We start from the raw sequence: 26,156 nt of genomic DNA, 5'->3' as shown, positions 1-26,156 counted from the left end.
GCCGCCGCCGCCCGGCTTGCCGAGCCCCTTCCCCGGCGGCGAGCGAGCGAGCCTCTGCTCCTTCCCCTTCCTCGCACACTTCCTCCGGCCGCGCTCACTTCCTCCGAGGCGACGAGCAGCAGCAGCAGCAGCAACAGCAGCAGCGACGGCGCCGCCCGGCCGGCCGAGCGCCATGAGCCCAGGTGGGTGTCCGGCTCCCCGACGGGGCGAACCCCGCGCGCAACGCTCCCTTTGCGCAAGGCGCGCCCAGGAAGAGGCGCACCCCGCGGGGCCCAGGCGCCTTCTCCCTCCCTTAGGCGCTGCGATGCCCAGGGCAGGACGCCCCGGGGCATGGGCAGAGTGCGCTCTGCTTCTGGGCGCGCCGGGATGGGCTGAGTTCACCCCCTCCTTCCCGATCCTGGGGCTCCGGGAGGGGCCCCGCCTGCTCCGCCAGCCAGCCGCCCTCTGGCTCCGGAACCGGGGCTGACTCGCGAGTAAATCTGGGGGTTGATAACGGGGCGGCTGAGCTCGTGCCCAAGTTTCCCAACTTGGCTCCCAACTCCGTCTTTCCGCCCGTTCACACGACCTTCGGCGCTAGGACAGTTTCCCCGCGCCCCGCGCGTGGGCACGGGCGCACACGTGTGTTTTCGGAGCAGCTGGGCAGGTAAATTCAGGGACATTAAGTCGCGGCTTCTAAGGCAGGGGGAGTTTCTTAAACCCGCGATTTCCCCCTTTTTTGCACGTTGAGATGGTACAGTCCTGAGGCGGGGGGTCTGTTTGTGTCACGTGTCCTCCCCGGCATTTTTTGAATGGGTTTTGGCGGAGCCAAATGGAGGAGAAGCTTCAGCTACGTCTCTGGGGGACATTGGCGGGGCTGGGGGGGGGGAATAGCTCCCTCGAGCTCCCTGTGTACTGTCTGCACTGACTGGAAGCAGCTGGCCAGGGGTTCAGGCAGGGGGGCTCTGCCAGCCCCACCAGGAGATGCTGCTGTGCGGGGCAGTCGATTGACTTTTTATTTATTGCATTTATTTATGCATTTATAGCCCATCTTTTCTCCAGGAAGCTCAAGGTGGCTTTACAGGGCTCCCCCTCCCCCTTTGCATTTAATCCCTGCAACAACCCTGTGAGGTAGGTTAGGGCAAGATGCTGTTGAGACTCCTGCATTACAGGGGGTTGGGCTAGATCAGGCATCCCCAAACTGCGGCCCTCCAGATGTTTTGGCCTACAACTCCCATGATCCCTAGCTAACAGGACCAGTGGTTAAGGATGATGGGAATTGTAGTCCAAAACATCTGGAGGGCCGAAGTTTGGGGATGCCTGGGCTAGATGACCCTCGGGGTCCCTTCCAACTCTATGATTCTATGAGAGTCAGTGGCTGACCCCCAACGGAACATCCAGTGAGCTTCATGGCCTGGTGGGGATTCGAACCCTGGTCTCTCCCAGGTCCTGGTCCTCATTGAATCCCTGCAACTACCCTGGTCTGATGCTCTAAACCAGGGTTTCCCTGTTGTTGTTTTTTGGACTACAACTCCCATCATCCCTAGCTGGCAGGGCCAGTGGTCAGGGATGATGGGAATTGTAGTCCCAAATCAGCTGGACACCCAAGGGGTCTTCTGCATGCAGGGCAGGTGTTCCAGCATGCAGCCATGGTCCTTTGCCTAGAGATTTGGGCTGGGTGTGAGGCTGAACGGGAGTCCCGAAGGGGCAGAGGAACTGACGCCTTGAGACTGGCTGGATTCGCCTGGATCCCTTGGGGTGGCCTCGATCCGAGCTGCTGCGTGATCGTCTCATGCCCCAAACCTCCTGGAGCCTCCCAAAGGCATCCTTTCCTCAGTTTCTCCAGCCACCCTCCAACTTCAGACGGAGATGTTCTCAATGGGCGCTTGGGCCCCTTGGCCTGGGAGGGACTTTCCAGCTGAGTGACGTGAGCTGCTTGGAAACCCCGGCTGGGAAGCACTTTCTTGAGTCACAGAGTTCGATCTGCTGCTGGTGGCAGCAGCAGCAGGAAGCCTTGAGTCATGGTGTGAAAAGGGTTCCCCAGAGGTCATCCAGCCCAACCCTGTCGGTGCTGCAAAATGCAACGCAGCTTGGCTGGGAAAATTAAACCCCAGAACCCTCATGTCTGCCCTCGGTTGCTGCGGGCCCACTTTACCTCTTCGCTTCTGGTTCCCAGTTCTTTGTCCTGTTCCGGAGAGGTAGAGAGCCACTGAGCATGGAGGCTCCATTTAGCTATCATGTGCAGCGATAGATCTTTCCTCCTCCATGAAATCTGCTCCCGTCTGCTTTTTTTTTTAAAAAAAGCGAACTAACTCACTTCGTTTGTACTCTGCGTCAGCCTTTGCTATCCTAGGACCCTCCAGGCGGCCTGGGTTGGACTGTTGTGATTGACATCTGCCCCTGCCAGAACGGTGTTGGGGCTGGTGGGGGGGACGGAGGGAGCCAGGTTGGCAGAGGCTGCCCAAGCCTGTGGGATGCTGATTCAGCCGTGTGCCTCTGACGTCCCCCCTTCCCCCCCACTTTGAATGAGGAACTGGGTGCAATCGACGATGATCCAAAGTTCCTTTTCTGTACTCCCCCCCCCCCCTGGTTGAGACACCGCTGTGGAAAGTGTGCCTCAGCCCCAGCCCCTCCTTCTGCCCCGGGGAGACAGTTCTGAGCTGTTTTATCCATTCCGAGAAAATCATAGAACTATAAGTGTGGGAAGGGGACCCCCAAGGGTCATCTAGCCCCACCCCCTGCAATGCAGGCATCGCAGCTAGAGCATCCCTGGCAGGTGGCCACCCACCCCTTGCTGCCTTGCAGAATCTGACAATGCCCTGAGAAGAGACCCTTTCTCATATCCCCCCCAAGATCCTAAGACCTCCTCGCTGGGTTGCCCATGGCTACTTCGCTGGCACTCTGGAAAACGTCACCTTTCAGCCCCAGCTATAAATGGACTGCTGGACTGCGGACTCCTTCAGGCCAACTGATTTTACAGCCACGCTTTTTTGGAGGCCGGCAGAACGTTTCACACTTCCCAGTGCTGGCTTCCGCTACATCCCCGATTCCGCACGCAGTGAGCCTGCTTCGGTTTTGCACATCTCGCTATTGCGGGGCAGCTCGCCGGCGACGACGCAGCTCAGCTCAGGCACCGGTTGCCTTAGGAGACGCGAGCCAAGATAACTCGGCACGTGGAGGCTTTCTCTGCGTGTCGACCGGGTTTTTGCATCGCTCTTGCAGGGCGTGGAGTTAGAGCAGAGCCAACCTGGCCAGAAGCCATCAATAGTCCGCTTCTCCTGCATGAATTTGCCTAATCCTCTTCTAAAGCCATCCAAGTTGGTGGCCACCACCGCTGCCCCCTGTGGCAGGGAGTTCCAGAGGTCAACCGTGTGCTGTGTGAATAAGTGCTTTCTTTGCCCTGGTTTCTCTTCCCTGGGAGCTCAGACAGAGGCACCCCAGTACAAAAGTGTGCCCCCAAAACAACCCCCTCTTTCCACCGTGATGCGAGGGTCCTTTTGGGTTGTCCCGGCTGCTTTTATGGGAACCAGATGTGCTGCGATCAGACGACTCTCCTGCCTGGAGGAGCTGTGTTTTTGTTTGGTTGTTAAGGAAGTCGGCCGCTCTTGGGCGCAGCTGATGCCGCCGAGGGCAGGAGGGACTCCCCGTCCCCCGTCCCTCCCTGACCATGTGGCTCATGGAATTGCACCTGGGCCAGCTCTCCGCAGCTTCATTTGCCGGCCACCTCCAAATGGCAGGTTCTCTAGCTGCTGCCCCCGAAAGGACCTAATTTTCTACGGCTGCAATCCTGACCCTGCTCACTCGGTAGGAAGCGTCCTGCCTTATTGGTTTTGGATCGGCACAGTTAGGATTCTGCAGCCAGCTCGTTTTGTCCAAAAAGGGATACGGGAAAATCAGAATAGAGGAGGCAAGCCACAAAACGTTTCGTATTAAGCGTTGCATATTGAAGGGAGGTGCGGAATGTGAGTGGCCAGGAAACCCTCCTTTGCAAAAATATCTGGGTAGCAAGAAGAATCAGATTTCTGTTAGGGGTTTATTTGGTTCTGAGCTGCTGAGCGAAGCCCTGCTTGCCAGGTAGGAGAGGGAGAATCACAGAATTGTGCAGTTGGAAGGGACACCAGGGGTCAAGTAGTCCAACCTCCTATAGACACACCAGGTTCTGGGCTTTGCTGGGCCTCGGTCACGCTGCATTGCAGGGGGCTGGACTAGATGACCGGGTGGGGTCCCCCTCCCAACTCTACAATTCGATGGTTTGGTGAAATAAGCAAAGCCCAGGCAGGTGGGGCGGTCCCAGTGCTTCATGGCCGTGAGAGGCTTGAGGCTCACCCGCACTTCCGATCGTCCTGCACCTAGAAAACACAGGTCCAAGTGATTTTTCACTTATCCCTGGGGGACCTGCCTTTGAGCACTAAATCAGAGCAAGTGTTCAACCCTATGGAAGTTGGCTCCCAACTCAGAGCGGCTTTCCCCGGGGGGAAGTGGCTGGACGAGCAGAAGTCCGGATGACCCCTTAGGCTGGGGGGAAAGGGGCTTCATTTGGGAACATCTTTGCAGCAAAACCTCCCTCTCGTCGTCCTAGAACTCTGGGCCACTGGGCCCTTTCTCTTATTGCGCCTCAATCTTCCGACATTCAGCAGACAAGTTCCAGGGTTGGGAGAGAGGGAGAAATGCCCCTTGAGAAACCTGCTTGCAGGACCTGAGCACAAGAATGTAAGAATACAAGGAGAGGCCTGCTGGATCAGGCCAGGGTCCCATCTGGTCCAGCATCCTGTTCTCACAGGGGCCAACCAGAGGCCCGTGGGAAGCAGGATCTGTGCATCAGAGCCCTCTGCCCCAGAGACTGTGAAGAATCTCCCTAGGAAGGCGAAACAGGACAGGCACAAGCTTCTCTCAGGTCCTCAAAACTCATCCCCTCTCCATTAGACCCTAGAGTTGAATAGCCAAGCTTTTCAGGGCGGAGGTACTATCCATATTGTGTGGTGCTTGAAGCCCCTGGCGCCAGCAGTTAGTGGCATTGCCAGGTGCCACCTTCGGGAGCTGCCCACCAGACTCGGGGACAACGGAACGTTGGCAGTCCAGTTTGCGTGAGGGCAGAGGAGGCAGGCAGTTTGGCTGGGATTTCAGCCTCGCCCAGGCGCTCGCGGCAGGAGTGGCTTCGTGAGGAGGAGCTTCCCGGAGACGGGGAAGCGAAGGGCTGTGGCTTGAGGCTGACGAAAGAGCCCCGGGGAGGGGAAACAGGAACCTGCGAGGTGGGGGAGGGGCAGGCCCTTGGCTCGCCACAGGGCGGCTTCCGACTGCTGCGGAGGCCTCTGTTGGGGTCCTTGTTTGGAGGCTTCTTGGGAAAGATCTCTCATGGGAGCAGGGCTCAAACCCTGACAGGGCCCGATCCCTAGAATCTTGAACATCGAACATGAAGCCCAGCCGCTCTGGGTGGATGAGGACAGAGAAAAGAAATCCCTCCTTCATCTGGAACAGGGTTAAACTACGGAACTCCCTGCCACAGGAGGCAGTGATGGCTGCCAACTTGGGAGGCTTTCAAAGGGGATTAGATAAATGAATGGAGCAGGAGAGGGATGTCTAGCCAGAATGGCTGTGCTCTGCCTCCAAGTTAGAGGCAGCTTCTGAATCCCAGTTGATGGAAACAGCAAGAGGCAAAGGTGTTATTCTTGCGCACAGATGCTGCGTTTGGGCTTCCCGCTGGGGCATCTGGTTTGCCACTGGGAGACCCGGGTGATGGGCTAGGTGGGCCATTGGCCTGATCCCACAGGGGTCCTATTCCGATGTTCTTTTGACCAATGGCCTCCTCGAGTCTTCATGGTAGAACCCAGAAAGGAAGTTGCTGGGGACACCCACCATCTCTGACTAGGCTGGCGATAGCTAATTGTTTGCGAATGCTCCTGGCGTGGGATTGGGGCCGTGGCTGGAGCTTGGTGCAAAGCAGAGAGGGAGCCCTCCTCCACAGCGCAAATGCTCTGCCTTACAGCCCTAGCTAGGTCTCCTCGGAAGCAAGCCCCATAGAGAACCATGGCACCCACTCCCATGAACTGACAGTGGGATTGCAGTCGTAATCGGCAGCTAGCTTTCTTTTAGTGTCCTTGTTGCCAGCACAGCACCCATGGGTGCCCACAAGGGCTTCTTTGGCTCTTGAAGAAAGGTAGTTTAACGGTTGGCCAGAGGGAGGTTTCACTTGCATCTTCCAGAAAGAAAGGGGGAGAAAACCCTCTTTCCAAACCTATTTGCTGACGGGAGCAAGCGCGCATGGCTGCGCATGGCTGACCTGTGCACAGAGTTGCGGGTGCATCTCCTGCTTTGCAAGTATTACGTCCCCAGACCCCGCCTCCCCCCCTAAAGTTGGCCAACCCTTGCTCTAGTGTTTAGGTCCACATTGTTCTGGAAACCACGTGTGGGGTAGGAGCCAGCGTGGCATAGTGGTTAGAGTGCTGGGAGCCCAGGGTTCGAATCCCCACTCGGCCCATGAAGTTCACGGGGCGACCTTTGGGGGCCGGTCGCTGTCACTCAGCCTGACCTGCCTCACAGGGTTGTTGTGAGAACTGTGCGCGCCACCTTGAGCTCCTTGGAGGAAAAGTGTGCTGTCATAAAAAATAAAAATAAAGAAATGCAAAATGCCCATTGAACGGGAGACCCGACTTGAACGAATGATTGCTTTGGAATTCAAAGGGTTGTTGAATTGAATTAAACCCGATTCCTGTGCCCCTAGCGCTCTCCGAGGCAGCTCCCACCTCTTCCTAGGGGTCTCTGCCCTCGGTCGTTCCACGAGTGTCTCGCGGTACATTTGAGCGCCCTCTCGGTCTTCCTAGCTGCTGTCTGTAAAATGGGTAGATGCTCTCCCTGTGCCTAGTAGCGCCTTGAGCCACTATCGCCTGTCCCTTGGCCTTCTCTGCGCATCATGCGCTCTGCGTGTGTTTGAGCCCTCGCACAGGGATTAAGCGCTTCTGCTTCACACTTGACCTGGTTCTCTGTTCTTGGTTTCTAAAATTGCAGTGTGTGTGTGAGTGTGTGTGTGTGTGTGTGTGTCTCCTCCTTGGTGGGAATCACTTGCTTCGTTCCGCTAGTGAGCTGGCTGGGCAGTAGAAGCTGTGGGTTGTAGGAGGATCTCGGCCGATCCGAAGGGTGCGTCTGGTTGCCCGGAAGCCGGAAGGGAAGCCCAGGCAGTCGCTGGGCCACTCGGCTTAATATTAGAGCGCATACCTCCTGGGTTCTGCCTCCTGAGCTGCTGAGCCTTTGTGAACTTACTGACGCATCTCTGGCAGAGCCCAATTCCAAGTCATAGAATCATAGAATTGTAGAGTTGGAAGGGACCCCGAGGGTCATCTAGTCCAACCCCCTGCAATCTAGGAATAAATGCAAGTCCATTCACTTTCTCCCATTAAAGGCGGGGAAATCATAAGAACGTCCTCCCATCAAATGTCAAAGAGAAAAACAACTACCAGACTTTTAGAAGACATCTGAAGGCAGCCCTGTTCAGGGAGGCTTTTAATGTTTAATCCATTATTGTATTGTATTTTTCTGTTGGAAGCCGCCCGGAGTGGCTGGGGAAACCCCGCCAGATGGGCGGGGTATAAATAATAAATTATTAGTATTATTATTATTACTAGGGAAAGCCTGCTGGATCAGGCCAATCATCCGTCACATCCAGCATCCTGTGGCAAGGAGTTCCACAGCTTAACTATGCGCAGGAGTCCTTTCTTTTCTCCACCCTGAACCTCCCATCCTTCGGCTTCATCCCATGCCCTCAACCTTCTGAAGATGTGCTTGCTGACGCCAGCTCTCCCCCAGTGTGTTGGGCAATGGGCAGAATCCCCCTTTGCTGGGAAACCCCAGCCCGGCAGCGATAGCCGCAGAGAAGAGGGAGGTTTGCTGGCTGGTTGGAGGGTGGGAAGCCGATGAGGCCTCGGCTCCTTCCCTTTCCGATGAGTCAGAGATGAGGAGGCCCTTTTCCTTCCTGGACGGGAGGCTGGGTGCCCAGGAGACGAGGCCCCTGCCCAGCCCACAATCTCCTTCGCTGTCACCCACAGCTTGCTTTTCTCCCCCCAAAAAAGCCTCGGGTCGGCGGCTCAGGATAGAGGCAGAGCTGGGCTGAGCGAGGTAGGCAAGAACCTCGCTAGAGCTCTGCTGGATCCGTCCGAAGGCCTCCCCCCACCTGGCGCAGCATCCTGTTCTCACAGTGGCCGAATACCCCTGGGAACCTCAGAGTCAAGATAGACTGCCTCCGGACCTGGAGGTTCCATCGGCGCATGAGAAGCGCCTGTTGGATCAGGACCGTGGCTCATCTAGGCCAGCATCCTGTTCTCGCAGGTGCCAACGTGGGGAAATCGCTGGCAGGATCCTGTGGTTTCTAGCAACGGGTATTCAGAAGCGTAGCTGCCTCCAACCATGGAGGCTGAGCAGAGCCATTGTGGCAAATAGCCACAAATCGCCCTCTTCCCCCTCCTTGAGTTCGTCTAATCCTCTTTTAGACAAATGGATGTTCTCTGCCTGTGGCCCTATTCTCTTTCGCCCTGACGCAAGCTGGCTCCTTTGGGTGTCGGCTTCCTGTTTCCTGTCCCCCGCTTTTGTTGTTGAACTTTCTCGCATCCCCCTTGAGGTGCCTAAGCCATGTGAAATTAAGACAACAGCGAGGCCCATGCAAAACGAGAATTGCTATGCGGGAAAGCAGTGGAATCCATCGGTGGCATTAGGAAAAGACTTTTCCTCCCTGGAAAGGAAAGATTAAAAAAAAGTTTCTTTCTTTTCTTTAAAAGGCTCCTCCATCTAGTTCTGTTCAGAATCTCTTTTCCTGTGCCAGATGGAGCAGTTTGAAAGACATGACACAAAAGGAAAAGGGGTTGGGAGGGAGGAGGAAAACACAAACTTGGGCACCAATTCTCAGTTGCAGAGTTCTTGTTAGGGAAAACTGGAATGAAAAGATTTCAAAGGGAGGAGAGGCCAAAAAAGCCGCTGGTTGGTCTGCTGAGCTGAGGAAGACCCTGCGGTCCCTTCTCGCAAGCATTTTCTACGAATATTAATCCGTTTCTGTACATTGTTTTTATTGTTACTTGAATTTTGTACACGTCTTCTTGATTGGAGGACTGCATTGCAAAACTTGGAGGAGAGGGAATTTCAAAGGACGGCTGTGTTTCAGTTGTCATATTCATACCTTTTGGGAAGTGCAAACTGGTTGGCTTCATGTTAAAACCCTGGCTTAGCCAAATTCCACCCCCCCCCCCTTGCTAAGATCCTTGCCAAGTATTTGCATTGCGCGTTCTCTTTCCTGGCTGCCTTCCTTGGCCTTTTGCCCAACATCCAGATCAATCACCCTTTGTTCATGACAGGGGTGGGATGCAAAGATGTGCAAAGCAGTCCGTGCGAGGGAACCGTCTTCCTCTTCCGGAGAAACCGCAAGCTTCTGAGCCCCACAGAGTTCCCCGGCAACCAGGAGAGAAAGCCAAAGGGGATACCTTTTGAGTCCCTGGGCCAAAATCCTTTTCTACGGAGGAGAGAGACTCTCCCCACTGCAACCTCCACTTTGCCTCCCTTGTTAATTCCGCCTTTAATTCCTCCATCCCCGTCTCTCAGGGCGGTTCGTCTCCCATCTCAGGGCGGTTCGTCTGGCATGCAAAAGCAGCTGCTACATGCAAATGGATGGATTTGTCTAATTGTAACATCAGCGGAGAAACAGAGTCAGGAAGAAAGGAATAATTGAACCCCCCCACCCACCTCGGAGTTGACCGCAAACAGGCTGCGGGTGTGATTGACAGAGCATCACCTGGCTCTTCATCTCAGGGTCAGGGGTTTGAGCCCCACGTTGGACAAAGGATTCCTGCATTGCAGGGGGTTGGGCCAGGTGATCCTTGGGGGTCCCTTCCAACTCTACAGTTCTGTGATTCATGGGTTCATTAGGAAGAACTTCCTGACAGTAAGAGCTGTTTGACAGTGGAACTTGCTGCCAAGGAGTGTGGTGGAGTCTCCTTCTTTGGAGGTCTTTAAGCAGAGGCTTGACAGCCATATGTCAAGAATGCTTTGATGGTGTTTCCTGCTTGGCAGGGGGTTGGACTGGATGACCCTTGTGGTCTCTTCCAACTCTATGATTCTATGATTCTGTTTTAGTTGCAGTTCATTCATTTTCAGCTTTGTATTCTTGTTATAAAAAAGCACGCCTAGAGATTCCGTTGTTGCGCCCATAACCTAGGTTGAAGGTGCTCCTGGCCTTCATATCTCAGTTTCCAACACTGATTGGGCAGTGCCTGGGATGTCACTAACCCATCTCTCTTCAGCAGTATTCCAATGGTTTTTAAATCGGTTGTGCTTCTTTTTCTCTCTCGCTCCTTTTCCCTGCACGTGAACATTCAAATGAACAAACAGTCCTGCGGTTGCAGCCGGCCGAGGTGTGTGGAGACCGTTGCAAAACATGCAGTGGGTGGCAGTGAGGCCATACTCTCTGGAGGGGGCTCCCAGGAACTGCTCCCCCCCAGCCTGCCAAGCCCCAGGGTGCTTGCCTTATGCAATCTCCCTCCACAGGAGGGGCAGCTGAGGCTGGGGAAATGGGAAGGACCCTGAGAACAGACACGAGAGGGGTAAACAAAATACAACACCCCCCTCCCAAAAAAAGCGAGTTTGGTTCTGCTGCCGCAGAGGCCACTTCCCAGAAACGGCAGAGGAACTGGGGTCCTGCTTCCCTTTTCGGAACTTAGCTTCCGGTGAGCAAAACATCACCTGAACCCTCTAGATCAGCAGTTCCCTAACTTTTAGGGGCCACCCCCCTGAGTTTCATAAACTCATCCCCAGTGCACCCCCCCCGAATAGCGGTTTGCATGACCCACTAAGGAAGATAAGAGCGTAATAATGTTCAAAACAGTAGCAATTCATTGCACACTTATTCAAAATACAATTTAAGCTGTTTAGTTTGATATATAAAATTTATATACAGTGGTACCTCTACTTACGAATAACTCTACTAACGAATATTTCTACTTACGAATGGAGCTTCGTCCGCCATCTTGGATGCGGTTTAGATTTTTTCTACTTACGAATTTTTAGATAGGGTTGCTTCTACTTACGAATTTTTTCTCACAATGCATTCCTATGGGATTCGACTTACAATTTTTTTTGACTTACGAATGTGCATTCGGAACGCATTAAATTCGTAAGTAGAGGTACCACTGTAGATCGCTTGGTTGTACAAAACCTCGATGTGGTTTATCAAAAGAACGAAACGCTGAGATGATCAGCTGTTAAAACTATGAAGACCGTGAGAAAAAAAGTTAAAAACCAGCAATAAACTAAAAACACCTTAGCATTCTAAACATTCTGGGTGGGCTTGTCTAAGGGAAATAGTTTTTAGCAGGCGCTGAAAAGGGACAGAGCCAGCCTGATGTCAAGAGGCAGGGAGTTCCAGAGGGGAGGGTCCACCACACTGAAAGATTGAGCTCTTACAAATGGGAAACACATTTGAACCAGGGATAGTCTTCTAGTATTTACACCTCCAGTGCCCTCCCAGGATGGGAGGATTTTTTTTGGGGGGGGGTGTTGGACAGGAAGTTGGCAGGGCCGGAAAGCAGATGCGGCTATGGCAGTTGGCAGGGCCGCTTCCCTCTTGGCAGGAGGGCGGACACATCTAACCGGCATGCAAGGACACTTGCTGTGGGGAGGGGGGTGCCCCCCAAGCTGTCATCAGCCCTTCCCGGCTGGGCTGGTGTACTCTGGCTGGCAGCAGCAGCTGCGCCTGCCTGCGGAGCCTGTTGAGTGGAGGGGTTGCCCAAGATGACTGTTGGGGTCCCTTGCAATTCTGTGGTTCTCTGAGACCCCCTGCAGGGCCTGCACTCCCCTGCTGAGCTGTACCTCCCTTCCCTCCTCAAAGTGAGAGGGGAGGGAGGGAGCAAAGCAAGTTGCCAGACAGTTGGAAGGGAACCCCAAAGGTCATTCAGTCCAGCCTTGAGTCTAAAGCAATTCCCAGAAGCCAGAACTAAGGGAAAACTTCTCTCTCTGCCTGCTGGTGCCAGGCCAAAATGCCCTGCAATGTCTCAGGAAGCCCCCCCCCCCCGGTTTCCACTTTTCTGCTTCAGCGCAGACCCTCCGTGCAATGTGATTTCTGCATTGCCAGGGCCTGGGCTAGGGCCTTCCATTCCTACAAATCTCCCTTTTTAAATAGTCGGCAACCTAAGGCCTGTGGGCCACAAGCGTCCCACGGGGGTCGTTTAACCGGCCCCCAAGCCGAACTGAGCCACCCGCTCGGCAAGTCCCCGCGCTCTGTGCTAAACCGGCACAGTGCGGCATGGGAACTCGCTTGTGCGGCACTGGAAATCGCGTCTGCGCAGATGCCGGAAATTGCGGGTGTGATCCAGCCCATGGAGGGATCTCTGCTGGAATGAACCAGCCCAGGCAAGGTTGTTGTTGCTTAGTCGTTTAGTCGTGTCTGACTCTTCGTGACCCCATGGACCAGAGCACGCCAGGCACTCCTGTCTTCCACTGCCTCCCACAGTTTGGTCAGACTCATGTTCGTAGCTTCGAGAACACTGTCCAACCATCTCGTCCTCTGTCGTCCCCTTCTCCTAGTGCCCTCAATCTTTCCTTGCCGACCCCTGACCTAGTCCAAAAGCTTCATTTGCCATTCTTCTCTGCTAGGAACTTTATCTTCTTTCCATCTCTGAACCTATAGCATCCGCTCAGCTATAAAAAGTTCTTTTCTGCTCCCTTGGAATTTCAGCACCTAAAATTCGTAATAGAAAAGCCTCTGGTGCACAGGTCTTGCTCCAAATAATTTTTTGCGTTGCATGGGCTCTGTGCAGATCTGGTTTCGTTCTTGGGGAACACTAAGGCACCCTTGGCATTCATTATGTTTGGGGCTTTGGAGGAAATTCCATGCTAGAGATCATTAGGAAAGGGATTTAAAATAAAACAGGCCATATCATGAAGACTTTATTCAAATCTTGCGGTGCGTCTGGGATACTGTGTCCCGCCCCAGAAGGGAGCTGGGAAAAGTTCAGAAAGGGGCAAGCAGAACGGTCAAGAGGGTAACTCCCCTATGAAGAAAGATGGCTGCGTTTGGGGATGTTTAGAGAAAAGAGGATACATGATAGAAGTTTGTAGAGTTCGGCATGGCAAGGAGAAAGTGGGCAGGAAAAAAGCCCGTGCCCCTCTCTCATAGCATCAGAACTCCAGTGAACGTCAATATGGAAGTTGAAAAAGGAAGTCCTTCATTCAGCACATAGCTAGCCTATGGAACTCCCTGCCACAGGAGGCAGCCATGGCCACCTAAATAAATGGACCCCTGACCGCTAGGTCCAGTCGCGGACGACTCTGGGGTTGCAGCGCTCATCTCGCTCTATAGGCCGAGGGAGCTGGTGTACAGCTTCCAGGTCATGGGGCCAGCATGACTAAGCCGCTTCTGGCGAACCAGAGCAGTGCACAGAAACACTGTTTACCTTCCCGCTGGAGCGGTACCTATTTATCTACTTGCACTTTGACATGCTTTCGAACTGCTAGGTTGGCAGGAGCTGGAACCGAGCAACGGGAGCTCACCCCGCCGCAGGGATTCGAACCGCCGACTTTCCGATCGGCAAGCCCTAGGCTGTGTGGTTTAATCCACAGCACCACCCTTGTCCCTTAATGGCCACCTAGATAGCTTTAAAAGAGGATTAGGCCAATGAATGAAGGAGAAAGTCTCATGTGCAAGGCCCATGGAGCCTCCTGGCCCTCGCATTGACCCCGTCCGCTTTGATCAGGCTTTCTCTCAACGATTTCCTAAGCAGGTGGGCGGAGCTCGCTGTGAATCAATAGGGGAGGGGGGGTCCCCCGCTTTGATTTCCTGCCTCTGGCATCAAAATGTCTTGGGCCGTGTCTCTGCCTAGCTGACTTCCTGTTTAGATTTCTGCAAGCCACATTTCCTTTCCCTTGGCATCAAAGGCAGCCCCACCCCCACCGTGGGAGCTTTTCCTGGACGGGGATCCTGAAAGGGGGCACTGGGGGAGGGACCCACAGCTTTGGAACAGAGACTGGCAAGAATAAAATAGAGCCCAGCTGCTGGATCAGGCCCAAAAGGGGCCCATCTCCAGCATCCTTTTCTTCTCAGTGGCTAACCAGGTGCCTTGGGGAGGGGGGAACCGGGACCTGCAAGCAGGATTTGAGCATCAAAGGCCTCTCCCCTCTGGAGGTTTCCAGCGATTGACATTTCTCTAATCCCCTTTTAAAGGCATCCAGGTTGGTGGCCATCACTGCCTCCTGTGGCAGGGAGTTCCGCAGTTTAACAATGCGCCGCATGAACAGATACCTGCCTTGATCTACCTTGAATCTCTCAACGGTCAAATTCCTGGGACACCCACGAGTTCTAGTGTTAGGAGAGAGGGAGAAAGACTTTTTTTTGGGGGGGGGTCCTCCAACTCTGAACCAGGAAAAGGTTTTTAATTTCATTTTTTAAAGCCTGTCGTGATTTAGTATATATTATTTGTACCTTGATTAGTTTGTCACATTCCTGTATGATTTTGAAGGCAAGGTTGGCTTAACAGCAAATTAGTTACTGTGAACGGTGCTGCTGCAGAAATTCCAGTTTTGGTGTTTCACAGCTCCTGTTCTGGAAATAGGATGTTTGATGTCCTTATTGTTAATTTTTTAATAACAATTATTTGAGGGGGGGGGGGAGATGATACAATTAAGCTTGGCATGGAGGAGGTGGACAGCGAAGGCTCTCGAGGGCTCCTAGCCACAATGGCTCTGCTCTGCCATCCACAGCCGGAGGAAGTGATGCTTCTGAATGCCAGCTGCTGGAAACCTCAGGGTGGGGAGAGGGCTCTTGGATTCGAATCCTGATTGCAGGTTTCCCATAGGGCAGGGTGCTGGACTGGATGGGCCATTGGCCTGATCCAGCAGCCTCGTCTTCACGTTGTCATGTGCTTCGCTGAGTGGTCTCCAGCTCTTGAGAGACAGGGGGCGTCAAAACTCTTGTGTCAAAACCATAGAATCATAGAATCCTAGAGTTGGAAGAGACCACAAGGGCCATCCAGTCCAACCCCCTGCCGAGCAGGAAACACCATCAAAGCATTCTTGACATATGCCTGTCAAGCCTCTGCTTAAAGACCTCCAAAGAAGGAGACTCCACCACACTTCTTGGCAGCAAATTCCACTGCCGAACAGCTCTTACTGTCAGGAAGTTCTTCCTAATGTTGAGGTGGAATCTTCTTTCTTGCAGCTTGAATCCATTGCTCCGTGTCTGCTTCTCTGGAGTCCTGCCAGCTTTCCCTTATCTGAAGAGTGAAGCCTGAGGGGGCAGCTCCTGTGGGTTGTCCCCTCAGCCGCCACCCCCCAGCACAGAAGCAAGGACCTGCCTCTCGGCTCTGTCAATAAACCTTTTAGGCAACCCTGCGGCTCAGCTCTCAGCTTTCCCCGCTTTGCGGAATTAAGATTAATGGCAGTCGGAGCCGGACACAGCCGAGGCCAGAGCTGGGCTAAATATACCGAGAGCTGCCGGGTGTATTTATGGATCAGGCCTCTTCCTCCCCACCCAACCCCACAACCTCCGGCTGCAGCCTCTGCTAGACAAGAGAGCGGCTTTCCTGGCTGTCGTCAGGTGGGGGGGGGGAGAGAGAGCCCTCTGGGGCCTCTTGTATAGCAATGATGGCCAAACACGGCCCTCCAGCTGTTTTGGGACTTCAACTCCCATCATCCTTAGCTAACAGGACCAGTGGTCAGGGATGATGGGAATTGTAGTCCCCAAACAGCCGGAGGGCCAAGTTTGGCCATCACGGCTGTATAGGGACAGCAGTTGGGGTGTTAGGGAGAGAATTAGTGCACTTACTCCCATTGCCCCCCAAGATATTTACTGAAATCCAAGGAGCCCCCCCCCCCAGGAAGGCTCCTGTAGGGCCTGCACTTATTGCAACAGTCCATCATGTGTTGGGAACCTCGAGGCTGGACTACTGTAAGATGCTCTTTGTGGGGCTGCCCTTGGGGGCGGTTTGGAAGCTCCCCCTGGTGCAGAATGCTGCAGCCAGATGGCTGACGGGAGCTTTTAGTTGCAAACATGTGGCTCCATTGTTGAAACAGCCACACTGGTTGCCCACTTACTGCCAATCCAGGCTCAAGGTCCTTGTGTTAATTTACAAAGCCCTGGGTAACTTGCCTCCATAGGTACGGTACCTCAGGGATCTCCTGAACCCTGACATCCCAGCTCGATCACCGAGATAATCCGCACAAGCATCTCTCGCCGTTCCCCGAGATGGTGAGGCTCGTTTGACAACAATGAGAAACCGAGCCTTTAGTGTCACCGTCCAAGTCCTGTGGAACTCTCTGCCACTGGAGATTCAGTGGTCGCATTGTGTGCCAACTTCCAAACACTTGCTGAAAACATTTCTATTCTGCCAGGCCTGTGCAGGCAATTAAGAGCACAGCCACAATGCTTAATTGGTGTCTGTTTTTAATTTGTTCGTTTGGTTTTTAGTGTGTGGTTTTGCATTTTGAAGAAGTGCTTTCTTCTATCTGTCCCGAATCATGGAAACATAGAATTGTAGAGTTGAAAGGGTCCAATCCTGATTGCGGGTTTCCCATAATGGGCCCCTGGTTGGCCCCTGTGAGAACAGGATGCTGGACCAGAAAGTGGGCCCTTGGCTTCATCCAGCAGAGTTTGCCTTGTGTTCTTAAAAAAAATTCTAATTGGGGAGGCTGCTTGGGAGGTCAAAGTGTGGGGAGGAAAGGCCAGAGGTCTCTGAGCACATGCAGAGTGCCCTCTGGGTGAAGGGAGCGTGTGTGGAGTTTGGGGGGGATTGTTCTGTATTTGCCTTGACCCCCCCCCACTGTCCAAGGTAAGGGCAGGAAAGAACGGGGAATTATCGAGGAACTCCTGACTCTACCTTGAGAGGGGATTTCCTCCTGGGTTTTCCCTTGCCTTCCCTGCAAGTAGTTATATAACAGGCATCCCCAAACTACGGCCCTCGAGATGTTTTGGCCTACAACTTCCATCATCTCTAGCTAACAGGACCAATGGCCTGGGAAGATGGGAATTGTAGTCTAAAATATCTGGAGGGCCAAAGTTTGGGGATGCCTGCTATATAGGAAGGAATAAGGCCCGCCCTCTTCCCGTGAGTGCCATTTGCTCTAGGCTCTTTTTAGTACTGAATATTCGGCAGCTGTAACCCGCCCTGGGACCTGACGATGAAGGGAGGGCAAGAAATCGAAATAGGAACCATCATAAATATTTATTGCGGACAAGGAACCAAAATAAGCCAGTGTGGATCTAAGAGCAGGGAGAGATGAGACAATTCTGCTGTTCGTGTGAAGCCCGGAAGCTGAAATCAACTGCACAAAAACAGCCCAATTGTAGCACAGAATATTAGCAGAGGAGGTGAACTTATTATCTCATTCATTCACTTGATTATTTACTGGGGGAAGAGGGAGAGGGAAGAGAGAGAAAACCTTGCACACCACCCATTGGGCTTCGTTGGCGTCCTTCCACCTCGAGAGACAATGGAGTGCGCCTCCGAGGGTGAAGGCAAACCGCAGGAGAATCACAGCGCCTGCTGCGGCTGCAGACACTGGGAACTCATAACTCCCCCCCCCCCCGGTGTTGTTTTTGCTGTGCTGGCAGCACTGAAGCGACGTATCTGGGGTGCAAGCCTGGACAGTGGGTCTGGAGGTCCTGGGCTGCCCAGAAGACAAGACCCCCACGAAGGAAAGCAGAGCCAGACGTTCGGCACCAGGAGCTGCCAGAAGGAGGCGTACAAGGCGCCATTCAACTGCCTTAGGGACTCTGCTCTGGATTGGTGTGGGGTTCACCCCTGAGCCTTTTCTTCTCCCAGAGATATCCCACAAGGCAGTGGACGTTTAGGGCCAGAATTTTCCTTCTCCTAGATGGGCCCCCTTCCCAGGTGGTTGAGCCCTGTCTGCTGCTCAAAGGTGGGGCATACATGCAAATAATAGAGCACGCATTTATTTAACTTCACGCGAGTGCAGCACCCCAAGGCCTTCTTCCCTGCGCTCCTTGCACAATGCACAGGCTTAGGGGTCCTCCACACGTTCTAGAAACAGGCCCATGCTTTAAAGCACAGTGTCTGAGCATCTTTCTTTTTTTCTTTTTGTCCCGGCACTTTCCCCTCGAAACCCCGCTCTTTACTGCTGAATCTGAACAAACGACAATTCGAGTTTTCTGCCCAGACCTTAGTCACTGCCTGTGACCTCACTAGAGACTCGTGACCCTGCATTTGCTTCTGAATCATTTCCCGCCTCTGCCTCTTGCCCTCCATCGCCCGCCGGCATCCTTGCAAACTGACTCCGGGAGGCGGCTGGGGTGGAGCTTAGCTTTGCTGCCTGCAGAAGGCTGTCTGGGATGGGCGAGGAGAAAAGATGCCCATTGGCCAGACCCCAAAGTGGAGCCTCCACACACAGGGGCAGTGAGAGCAACACAGCAGCCCCGCAGGATCAGGCCAGTGCCTGTCTACTCCACCATCCTGTTCTCCCAGCGGACGGCTGTATGCCCCAGTGGGAAACTTGCAAGCACGATTTGAGCACCAGGGCAACTCCGCCTAGCAAGTGGGATTCAGAAGCATTGCTGAAATGAATCCTTTGATGCCTTTCCTTGTATCAAAGCAAGTAACCCAGTCTCAGAGAGATGCAGATCTCGACAGACGGAGGGCATGAAATGCTTGCTTGCAGTTCTGTGTGGAACAGCTACTGGTTGGGGGGGGGGCTGTTGTGTTCACCCCTGAGACAGCTTGGGGGGGGGTTGCAAGAGCCTAAGGAGAGCCTGCTGCTGGATCAGGCCAATGGCTCACCTAGTCCAGCATCTCGTTCTCACAGTGGCCAACCCGCAAGAGTCTCCCTCTCCTGCTGGGACAAGCTCCCCTCCCCACTGGCCTCCCAGAATCAGAAGAGGCAGAAAAAGGGCAGAGGGGAAGTGAGCTTCATGCAAGCACAGTCTCCGATTGCTTGGGAAAAGTTCTGGAGAGGAAGGGACTTAGATGGTTGTGGGGAGGTGGGGACTTTCAGTCTCGGTAACTGACTCGTGGGGCAAGAGCAAGACCTACCGGGGATAAGCTGCTGCGCTCATTAAGCCTGACGCTTTGCCCAGTCTGTGCAGTTTGCGTTCTTGCTAATAAAGAGTTGACACCAACTTGCACAGTGTGATTTACTGCTGGCTTGTTCCCGACAATACTGAGCGAAGTGTGTAGACAATACTGAGCGAGGTGTGTAGACAATACTGAGTGAGGCGTGTAGACAATACTGAGCGAGGCGTGTAGACAATACTGAGCGAGGCGTGTAGACAATACTGAGCGAAGTGTGTAGAAGCTGCTTGCCTTCTATCACTGTGCCATACAGAGCGTGCTCACGTACGGTTTATGTGTGTGGTACGGAAGCTGTACTTCCCAGGACAGAGCAGGGCTGTGTAGAATTATTAAAACAGCAGAGAGCATTATTGGCTGCTCACTCACCACCTTAGAACAAATTTACACCACCAGGTGCCATAGAAAAGCACTAGATATATCAAGAGATCCAACGCACCCTGGTCACCATTTCTTTCAGCTCCTGCCATCAGGACGGAGATATAGAACAATGCAGGCAAGAACGAGCCGTCTCAGGAACAGTTTCTTCTCTAGAGAAATTTTGGCCTTAAATGGAAAGCCCGGACTTTGAAGTCATCTTATTTTACTTGTCATTTTGTAGTATAATTACTGTTTTTAATTAGCTTTTTGTAATTTTGGATTATGCGGAATGCTTTATCTGAGTGGATGTAGCAACCGAGTAATTTCGTTGTTCCCGCAAGGGGACAATGACAATAAAGATATCTTATCTTATCTTATCTTAGACAATACTGAGCGAGGCGTGTAGACAATACTGAGCGAGGCGTGTAGACAATACTGAGCGAAGTGTGTAGACAATACTGAGCGAGGCGTGTAGACAATACTGAGCGAGGGGGACCTCAGTCTAAGCAGCTTCTTCCTCTTGGGCTTCTCCTCCTTGCCCTGACTGTGTCTTCCGTCTGTCTCTCCCCCTGCAGATTTCTGAAGGCTAGAGGAGAGGAGGTGTCAGGGCAGCTGCGATGCAGAGCATCAAGTGTGTGGTGGTGGGGGATGGGGCGGTGGGCAAGACCTGCCTGCTCATCTGCTACACGACCAACGCCTTCCCCAAGGAGTACATCCCCACCGTCTTCGACAACTACAGCGCCCAGAGCGTGGTGGATGGCCGGACAATCAGCCTCAACCTGTGGGACACGGCCGGCCAGGAGGAGTACGACCGCCTGAGGACGCTCTCCTACCCGCAGACCAACGTCTTCATCATCTGCTTCTCCATCGCCAGCCCTCCCTCCTACGAGAACGTCAAGCACAAGTGGTACCCGGAGGTGTGCCACCACTGCCCCGACGTTCCCATCCTGCTGGTGGGCACCAAGAAGGACCTCCGCTCCAGCCCAGAGGCGGTGAAGAAGCTGAAGGAGCAGAACCAGGTGCCCGTCACCACCCAGCAGGGCGTCAGCCTCTCCAGGCAGATCCACGCCGTCAAGTACATGGAGTGCTCGGCCCTCAACCAGGAGGGCATCAAGGAAGTCTTCACGGAGGCTGTCCGCGCCGTCCTCAACCCGGCCCCCGTCAAGGCCAAGAGACCCTGTGCGCTCTTGTGAAGGCGGACGCTGCCCAGCGCGGACGCTGCCCGCCAGGGCCGCAAACGGGTGAGCCTCGGGGTGGCTGGCCGTTCGGGGCTGGGGGAAGAGGGTCTCCTTATCCTGTTGCCCCTCCTGAACGAAGGATCCACACCCCTCCTCCTCTTTCTTCCCCAGATGTGACTTTTCCTTTCCGTCTTTGCCAGCCAACGCCACTGTTTCTGCCCAGATCCCCTGATTCAAATGACTAGAAAGGGAGATCGCAACCTCTGGAAGGCATGAGCCGTTCGGCAGCGAAGGAGGTGGGCTCGCCTTCCTCGGGGGCTTTTCAGCAGAGGTTGCCAGGGATTCTTGAGCTGCGGGGTGGTCTAGCAGCCCTCGGGGGGGGGGTCCCTTCCAATGCTATTATTCTGTGGCTCAGCTCGTTTGAATTAGGCAGGGACCTGAGGCCACAGGTGACACTGCAGCGTTTGCACTAATGGCCTGCACAGTTTCCCTGGGACGACAACAGTGCTTCCTTGGTGGCTCAGGCCCCCCAACACCACTTCCGTCTCTGGCTGCTGGGACCTCATTTCCCCCTCTTCTTTTGGGGCAAAGCCTTTTGGGGGGCTTCCAAGCCACCACTCCGCTCAAGCTCTTGAGAACCTGATGGACCTCAGAAACTTATTGCCAGAAAGGACAGCCCCCAGGAGACGATGGCAAGGCAGACAGACGCAGCGACCCGGGGGGGGGGGTTCATCCAACCCCCCAAAAACTTTACTCTTGGGAGCCCACAGCCACACAGAGAGCTGAGATTCGGCAGGGAAGTTCTAAGCACTGAGATGACCCCCACCCCACCCCCTGCGACTACTCCATGACAATTTGGGACTTGGCAGCTGTCAACAGAGAAGCTTCCTTTGCAGTCCTCCCTCCCTCTCCTCCGGTGGGGGCACCTCGATGGTTCTCAGGGCTTCTGGGGGGGTGTGCTGATCTCCCTGTCTCCATCTCCCCACTTGCCTTTCTCCAAATCGAGCCCTAGCTGGCAGCTGCACCAATTGCACCTGAAGTACCTACTTGCCTTAAGGAACCTGCGGTGAAATGCAGGACACACACCTGTTTACAGAGCCCGACGCTTGGGGTTTTGTGCGTGTGCCTGTTTCAACTTCCTAAGGGGCTTCCTGGAGCCCAGCCTTTGCAAACCTGGCGCCTTCCTGCGGCTTTGGACTACAACTCCCGTCAGCCCCAGCCAGTCCATGAATTACTGCCATGCCCTCTGCGTGGGGCTTCCCTTGCTGCTGATCCGGGAGCCGCAGTCAGTGCAGAATGCTGCATGCAGCACAATTGCTGACGGGAGTGAGAACCCCTGTGCTCAGAGATCTGCACCGGCTGCCAATCTGCTTCTGGGCTGAGTTCAAGGTGTTACTATTACAATATAAAGCCCTTAATAACTTGGCGCCTGTTTACCTGCAAGATCGCATGACCACAACCTCTTTGATCAGCAGAATTGGCGTCATACCTGTTCCGCATTGGCGAGAACTCAAATCTCTCAGTGTGGCAGCTTCTACGCTTTGGAAATCCCTGTCTATTGACACCAGGCAGCTTTGCTGTGCTCTTCTCAGTCCCTGCTAGAGACATTTCTTCTGTTCAGACAATCCTGCCCGGATGTTTAGAAAGTCCACTTGAGCTTTAAAAATCTGTTTTTAGCCTTATCGCTCTTTTAACTTTCCAAAAGCTTCCAGATCGTTGCAGTTAGGGCTGGGTGATATGTGGCGATATACTGATATATCACAATGTCTGAAATAAGGATAGGGCTATGGAGAGGCGCTGGCTGGCTTCATGGTTTTTCCTGCATTGTGATTTTTGCATAGCAAGCACACACACAATATACATACATATATATATACATATACACAATATATTGCCAGATAAAAAACCATGGAACCGATGATCACGATACAGATTTCAAACGGCTTTTGGAAGTTATATCGATATATCGCCCAGCCCTCGTTGCAGTTAATTTTCGTGATGCATACTTTTATTATTTGGATTTTATTTTTTTTTATAAATTGTTTTGAGGGTCTTGGTTTTTTCCTTCTTCTTTTTTAACAATCCAGCAATGCATGAATTTTATGAAATAATAAAATCAATATAAATGAGTCCCGGGCAGCTGGAGGGGCACCAGGCTTGCAAAAGGCTTGCAGAGACTTCCCATTCATCCAGGCAGTTCCTCTCCCTGAGATGCACTGTTTACAGCCCGGGAGGCTCCGGTCAAACTGACTGACTGTGGTGTCGTCGTCCCCCTGCACTTCCTCCTGAAAAAAAGGAACTCCTGCCTTTCCAGCCTGCTAGAGTTGGATTCTCTCCCCTTTCATCTTTCTGCAGTCAGTAGCCGTGTGTGTGTGTGTACACTTAACAGTAAAAAGACAGGCTAGGAAGAACGCTGTGATAAACCAAACCTCCAAAGTTCCCCACCTGCTTGTTCCATCTACTGAGACTCCTACTGAGAAGCCCCCGCTGGCTTGAGCATTGCCCACCCATTGCTCAGCTTAGCTGCACAGCCAGAGGACCTTGAACTGCGCCCCATGAACCACCACCAGCAGCAGCAATTGAGTTTTGTTCAGGTGGTCCATGGCAGGTCCGCAAAACTGCGATTAAAAATCAAGCAGTGCATGGCCAGTCACTACAACAGGAAGGGGGGGTAATTAAGTGAGCCCTGGTGTATCTGTGTGTGGCGGGGGGACCCACTGGACTAGAAACTTGCTGGAGCGGTTTTGAACTGGAGAGTCTCAGGATCCGAATTGCTCCAGCAGACGGCGAGTTCTGGTGCCGCGGAGAGTCCAGGCCCAGCCCCCGTGCCTCCATTTTGCTTTCTTAATTGCCTCCGGTGGAAAGAAGAACCTTTGGCGTTGTCACGCCTCCTTGTGCAACACGCCAGTGAAGCTTCCTGCCTCCTCTGATTGGACTCGCAAGCTCCAACCCACCGGCAACACAGGAAGGATGATGGCCATGACATGACCCAGGAGGTCCTCCTTGCCTTGTCTCCCTTCAGCAAGGGGAGGAAGGAGGCCTTCCCATTTCGGACCTTCTTTCCTCCTTTTAACATCACATTGTGCAAAAGTATCCGGAGTGTATTCTCATGTCAGCCCCAGATAAATAAAGATACAGCTGCACCCCCCCCCATCCTCTCTATTCTTGGACCCCCTTTAGCCCTGCCCTCCTCCATGAATTCATCTAATCCTCTTTTAAAACCATCCAGATGGATGCCCATCACTGCTTCCTGCAGGAAGGAGGGAGGGACACAGTTTAACTATTAAAACAACTTTTAAAATCCCAAATCCTTCAGCTTTGTGGGATGCCCAAGAGTTCTAGTGTTACGCGGGAGAAAAAGTTTATCCGTCTATTTTCGCCAGGCCATGCAGGAACTGGGGTGGTGGTGGTGTTCCAGTTTGCCAAAGGCCACCTCCTAAGGTGAGAATTGAGTAGGGGGGACACTCTCAGCCTCTGGTGAGCCCACAGGCACCATGTGGCCCCGAGACTTGGTCTTCCAAGTCGAAAGTAGCCCGGCTGCAGGTGGACCTGGGCTCTGCATCGTTGGGTGTGCAGGAGGAGAGGCTTCTTAAGGGCTGTGGCCTCTGCCGTGTCCGCGCAGAGCAGGAACTGCTGAGGGAGGTGAAGCAGGAGCTGAGGCTGCATTTTCAGTTCCCCTCAGCTAAAAATGCAACGGAGAGGGAGGGCCTGGCTGGCGCCAAATGGATCAGGCTGGGCCAGAGGCCTCAGCAATAACCCAGAGGCCACAGGAAGCCCCTGCCGCTCTCGGAGCACAGCTGGATCAGGCCACAACTGCTGGTTCAGGCCAATGGCCCACCTAGTCCAGCATCTCACAGTGGAAGCCAAGCTATTGCGGCTACTAGCCATTGATAGCTCATTCCGTGAATTTGTACAATCCTCTTTAAAAAGCCGTCCAAATTAGTGGTCATCCCTGCCTCCTGTGGGAGGGAGTTCCACAGTTAACAATGCACTGTGTGGTGAAGGACTTCTTTCTATCTGTCCTGGTTTTCTCAAGGTTCAGCTTCGCTGGACGCCTGCAAGTTCTCTGGGTTGCAATAAGGACGACGAAGCTCCTTGGAAGCATCTGCCTTCGATGGAGCCAAGTGTGTGTGGGGGGGTCCCCCTCGCCCTGCCCGCCACCCTTTGCTCCTCCAGAGGCTCAGGTCCCATCTCCCGGAGACCTTCCGCACCCAAAGCAGGCACTCTGCTCCAAAGGCAGCCTCACCCAACTGGGTGCTGCCCATGACCACAACTCTCACCAACTCACCAGTTGCGCAGGCCAAAGAGGCAGTCTGGTCCTGCAGCGATGGCCTCCTGCCCAGCCACTTCCCACCCTGCCGTTTGTTTCAACAGAGCTTTAGGCCTGCTTCTCCTAACCAGGTGTCCCCCTGATGTTTCGGACCATCAACTCTAGTCTAATCATGTGTCTGTGTTGTCTGAGTTTGATGGAACTCAGATATAAACCATGGGGTGGCCACACCCAGCAGGTTCTTCAGCTGTGATGCCTGCCTTGCAGGGGGTTGGGCTAGATGACCCTTGGGGTCCCTGCCAACTCTGCAAATCAGTGAGCCCGTGGCCCTCCAGCTCTTGTCTTTTCCATGGTCTCCAACTGGATCAGCGGCTCCCATTTAGAGTCATCCCCATCCCCAGCACTCCCTATACTCTGAAATGCATTGGGCAGAATCGCAGTCTGAACGACCCACCAATGAATATAATTGCACAACGACATTCAGAACAGTAACACTGGATGCACATTCATTCAAAATCAAATTAGAACTATTTGGTTGAATTAAAGAACAGAACAGTAGAGTTGGAAGGGTCACCCAGTCCAATGCAGGATCTAGTCTGATAGCCAGCCCCCCCTTCCCCTTAGTGCCCCCTAGGTAAACCTATTGGTGGGCTGGTGGCCTTTGTTGGCCATCATCTTGGGCTGTTTGGCTTCCGACCTCCACGGGGAAGCTAATGAAGCTTTTGTCTGGCTTGGTCTGGGTCCTGCCAGCAGCAGCCGCCAGTCTTTTCTCCCCCTGCCACAGAAAGGCCATTGTTCCTCTTCCTGGCGTGGATTTCACTAACAAATTGCTGTCGGGAATGGCAAGGCCCCCAAGGAGAGGGGGTGTGGCGGGGCAGAGGGCTAATCCCGGGATCGGGAGCCAGCTGCACCTGCGCTCCTAAGGACAGAGGCAGAGAGCCACAGGCCCATCTGGTCCAGCATCCTGCTCACAGTGGCCAACCGGGTGCCCTTAATGGGAAACCAGCGAGCAGGATCTGAGCACCAGAGCCCTCTCCCCTGCCGTTTCTGGTATTCAGAAGCAGAGCGTCCCGGCTAGCAGCCTTCGATAGCCCTCTCCTCTTCTGTGAATTTTCCCTATCCTCTTTTAAAGCCATCTAGGCTGGTGGCCATTGTGGAGGAGGGAGTTCCATAGTTTTAACTAGGTGCTGCATTGCCCTGTCCTCTGTGGTGCACTGTACCCTCATGCCAAATGCTGCTTGAGGAACATCCCTGGCGGATCCCTTCTTTCCGCCCACTGTTGCTCAGCCGTTGACCTTCGGTGCTGGAATGCGGCTGGCCAAAGCCGAG

The 26,156-nt window shown here is 53.7% G+C and overlaps 1 protein-coding gene across 2 annotated transcripts; it reads left to right on the top strand.

The window, feature by feature from the left end:
- RHOG (ras homolog family member G) lies at positions 1-25,805 on the top strand. Of its 2 annotated transcripts, XM_060274170.1 has the most exons (3): positions 1-182; positions 19,955-20,620; positions 20,729-25,805. In XM_060274170.1, exon 2 carries the CDS (start codon positions 19,997-19,999, stop codon positions 20,570-20,572), a length of 576 nt encoding a protein of 191 aa, XP_060130153.1. In that variant the 5' UTR covers positions 1-182; positions 19,955-19,996; the 3' UTR covers positions 20,573-20,620; positions 20,729-25,805. The 2 variants fall into 2 exon arrangements, with proteins under 2 accessions (XP_060130153.1, XP_034972324.1); XM_035116433.2 differs by having other exon boundaries at positions 19,955-25,805.
- Positions 25,806-26,156: the final 351 nt, after the last annotated feature.

Source organism: Zootoca vivipara, chromosome 4, assembly GCF_963506605.1.
Source record: "Zootoca vivipara chromosome 4, rZooViv1.1, whole genome shotgun sequence".
Classification (NCBI taxonomy): domain Eukaryota; kingdom Metazoa; phylum Chordata; class Lepidosauria; order Squamata; family Lacertidae; genus Zootoca; species Zootoca vivipara.
This window is presented reverse-complemented; position numbering and strand designations above follow the sequence as displayed.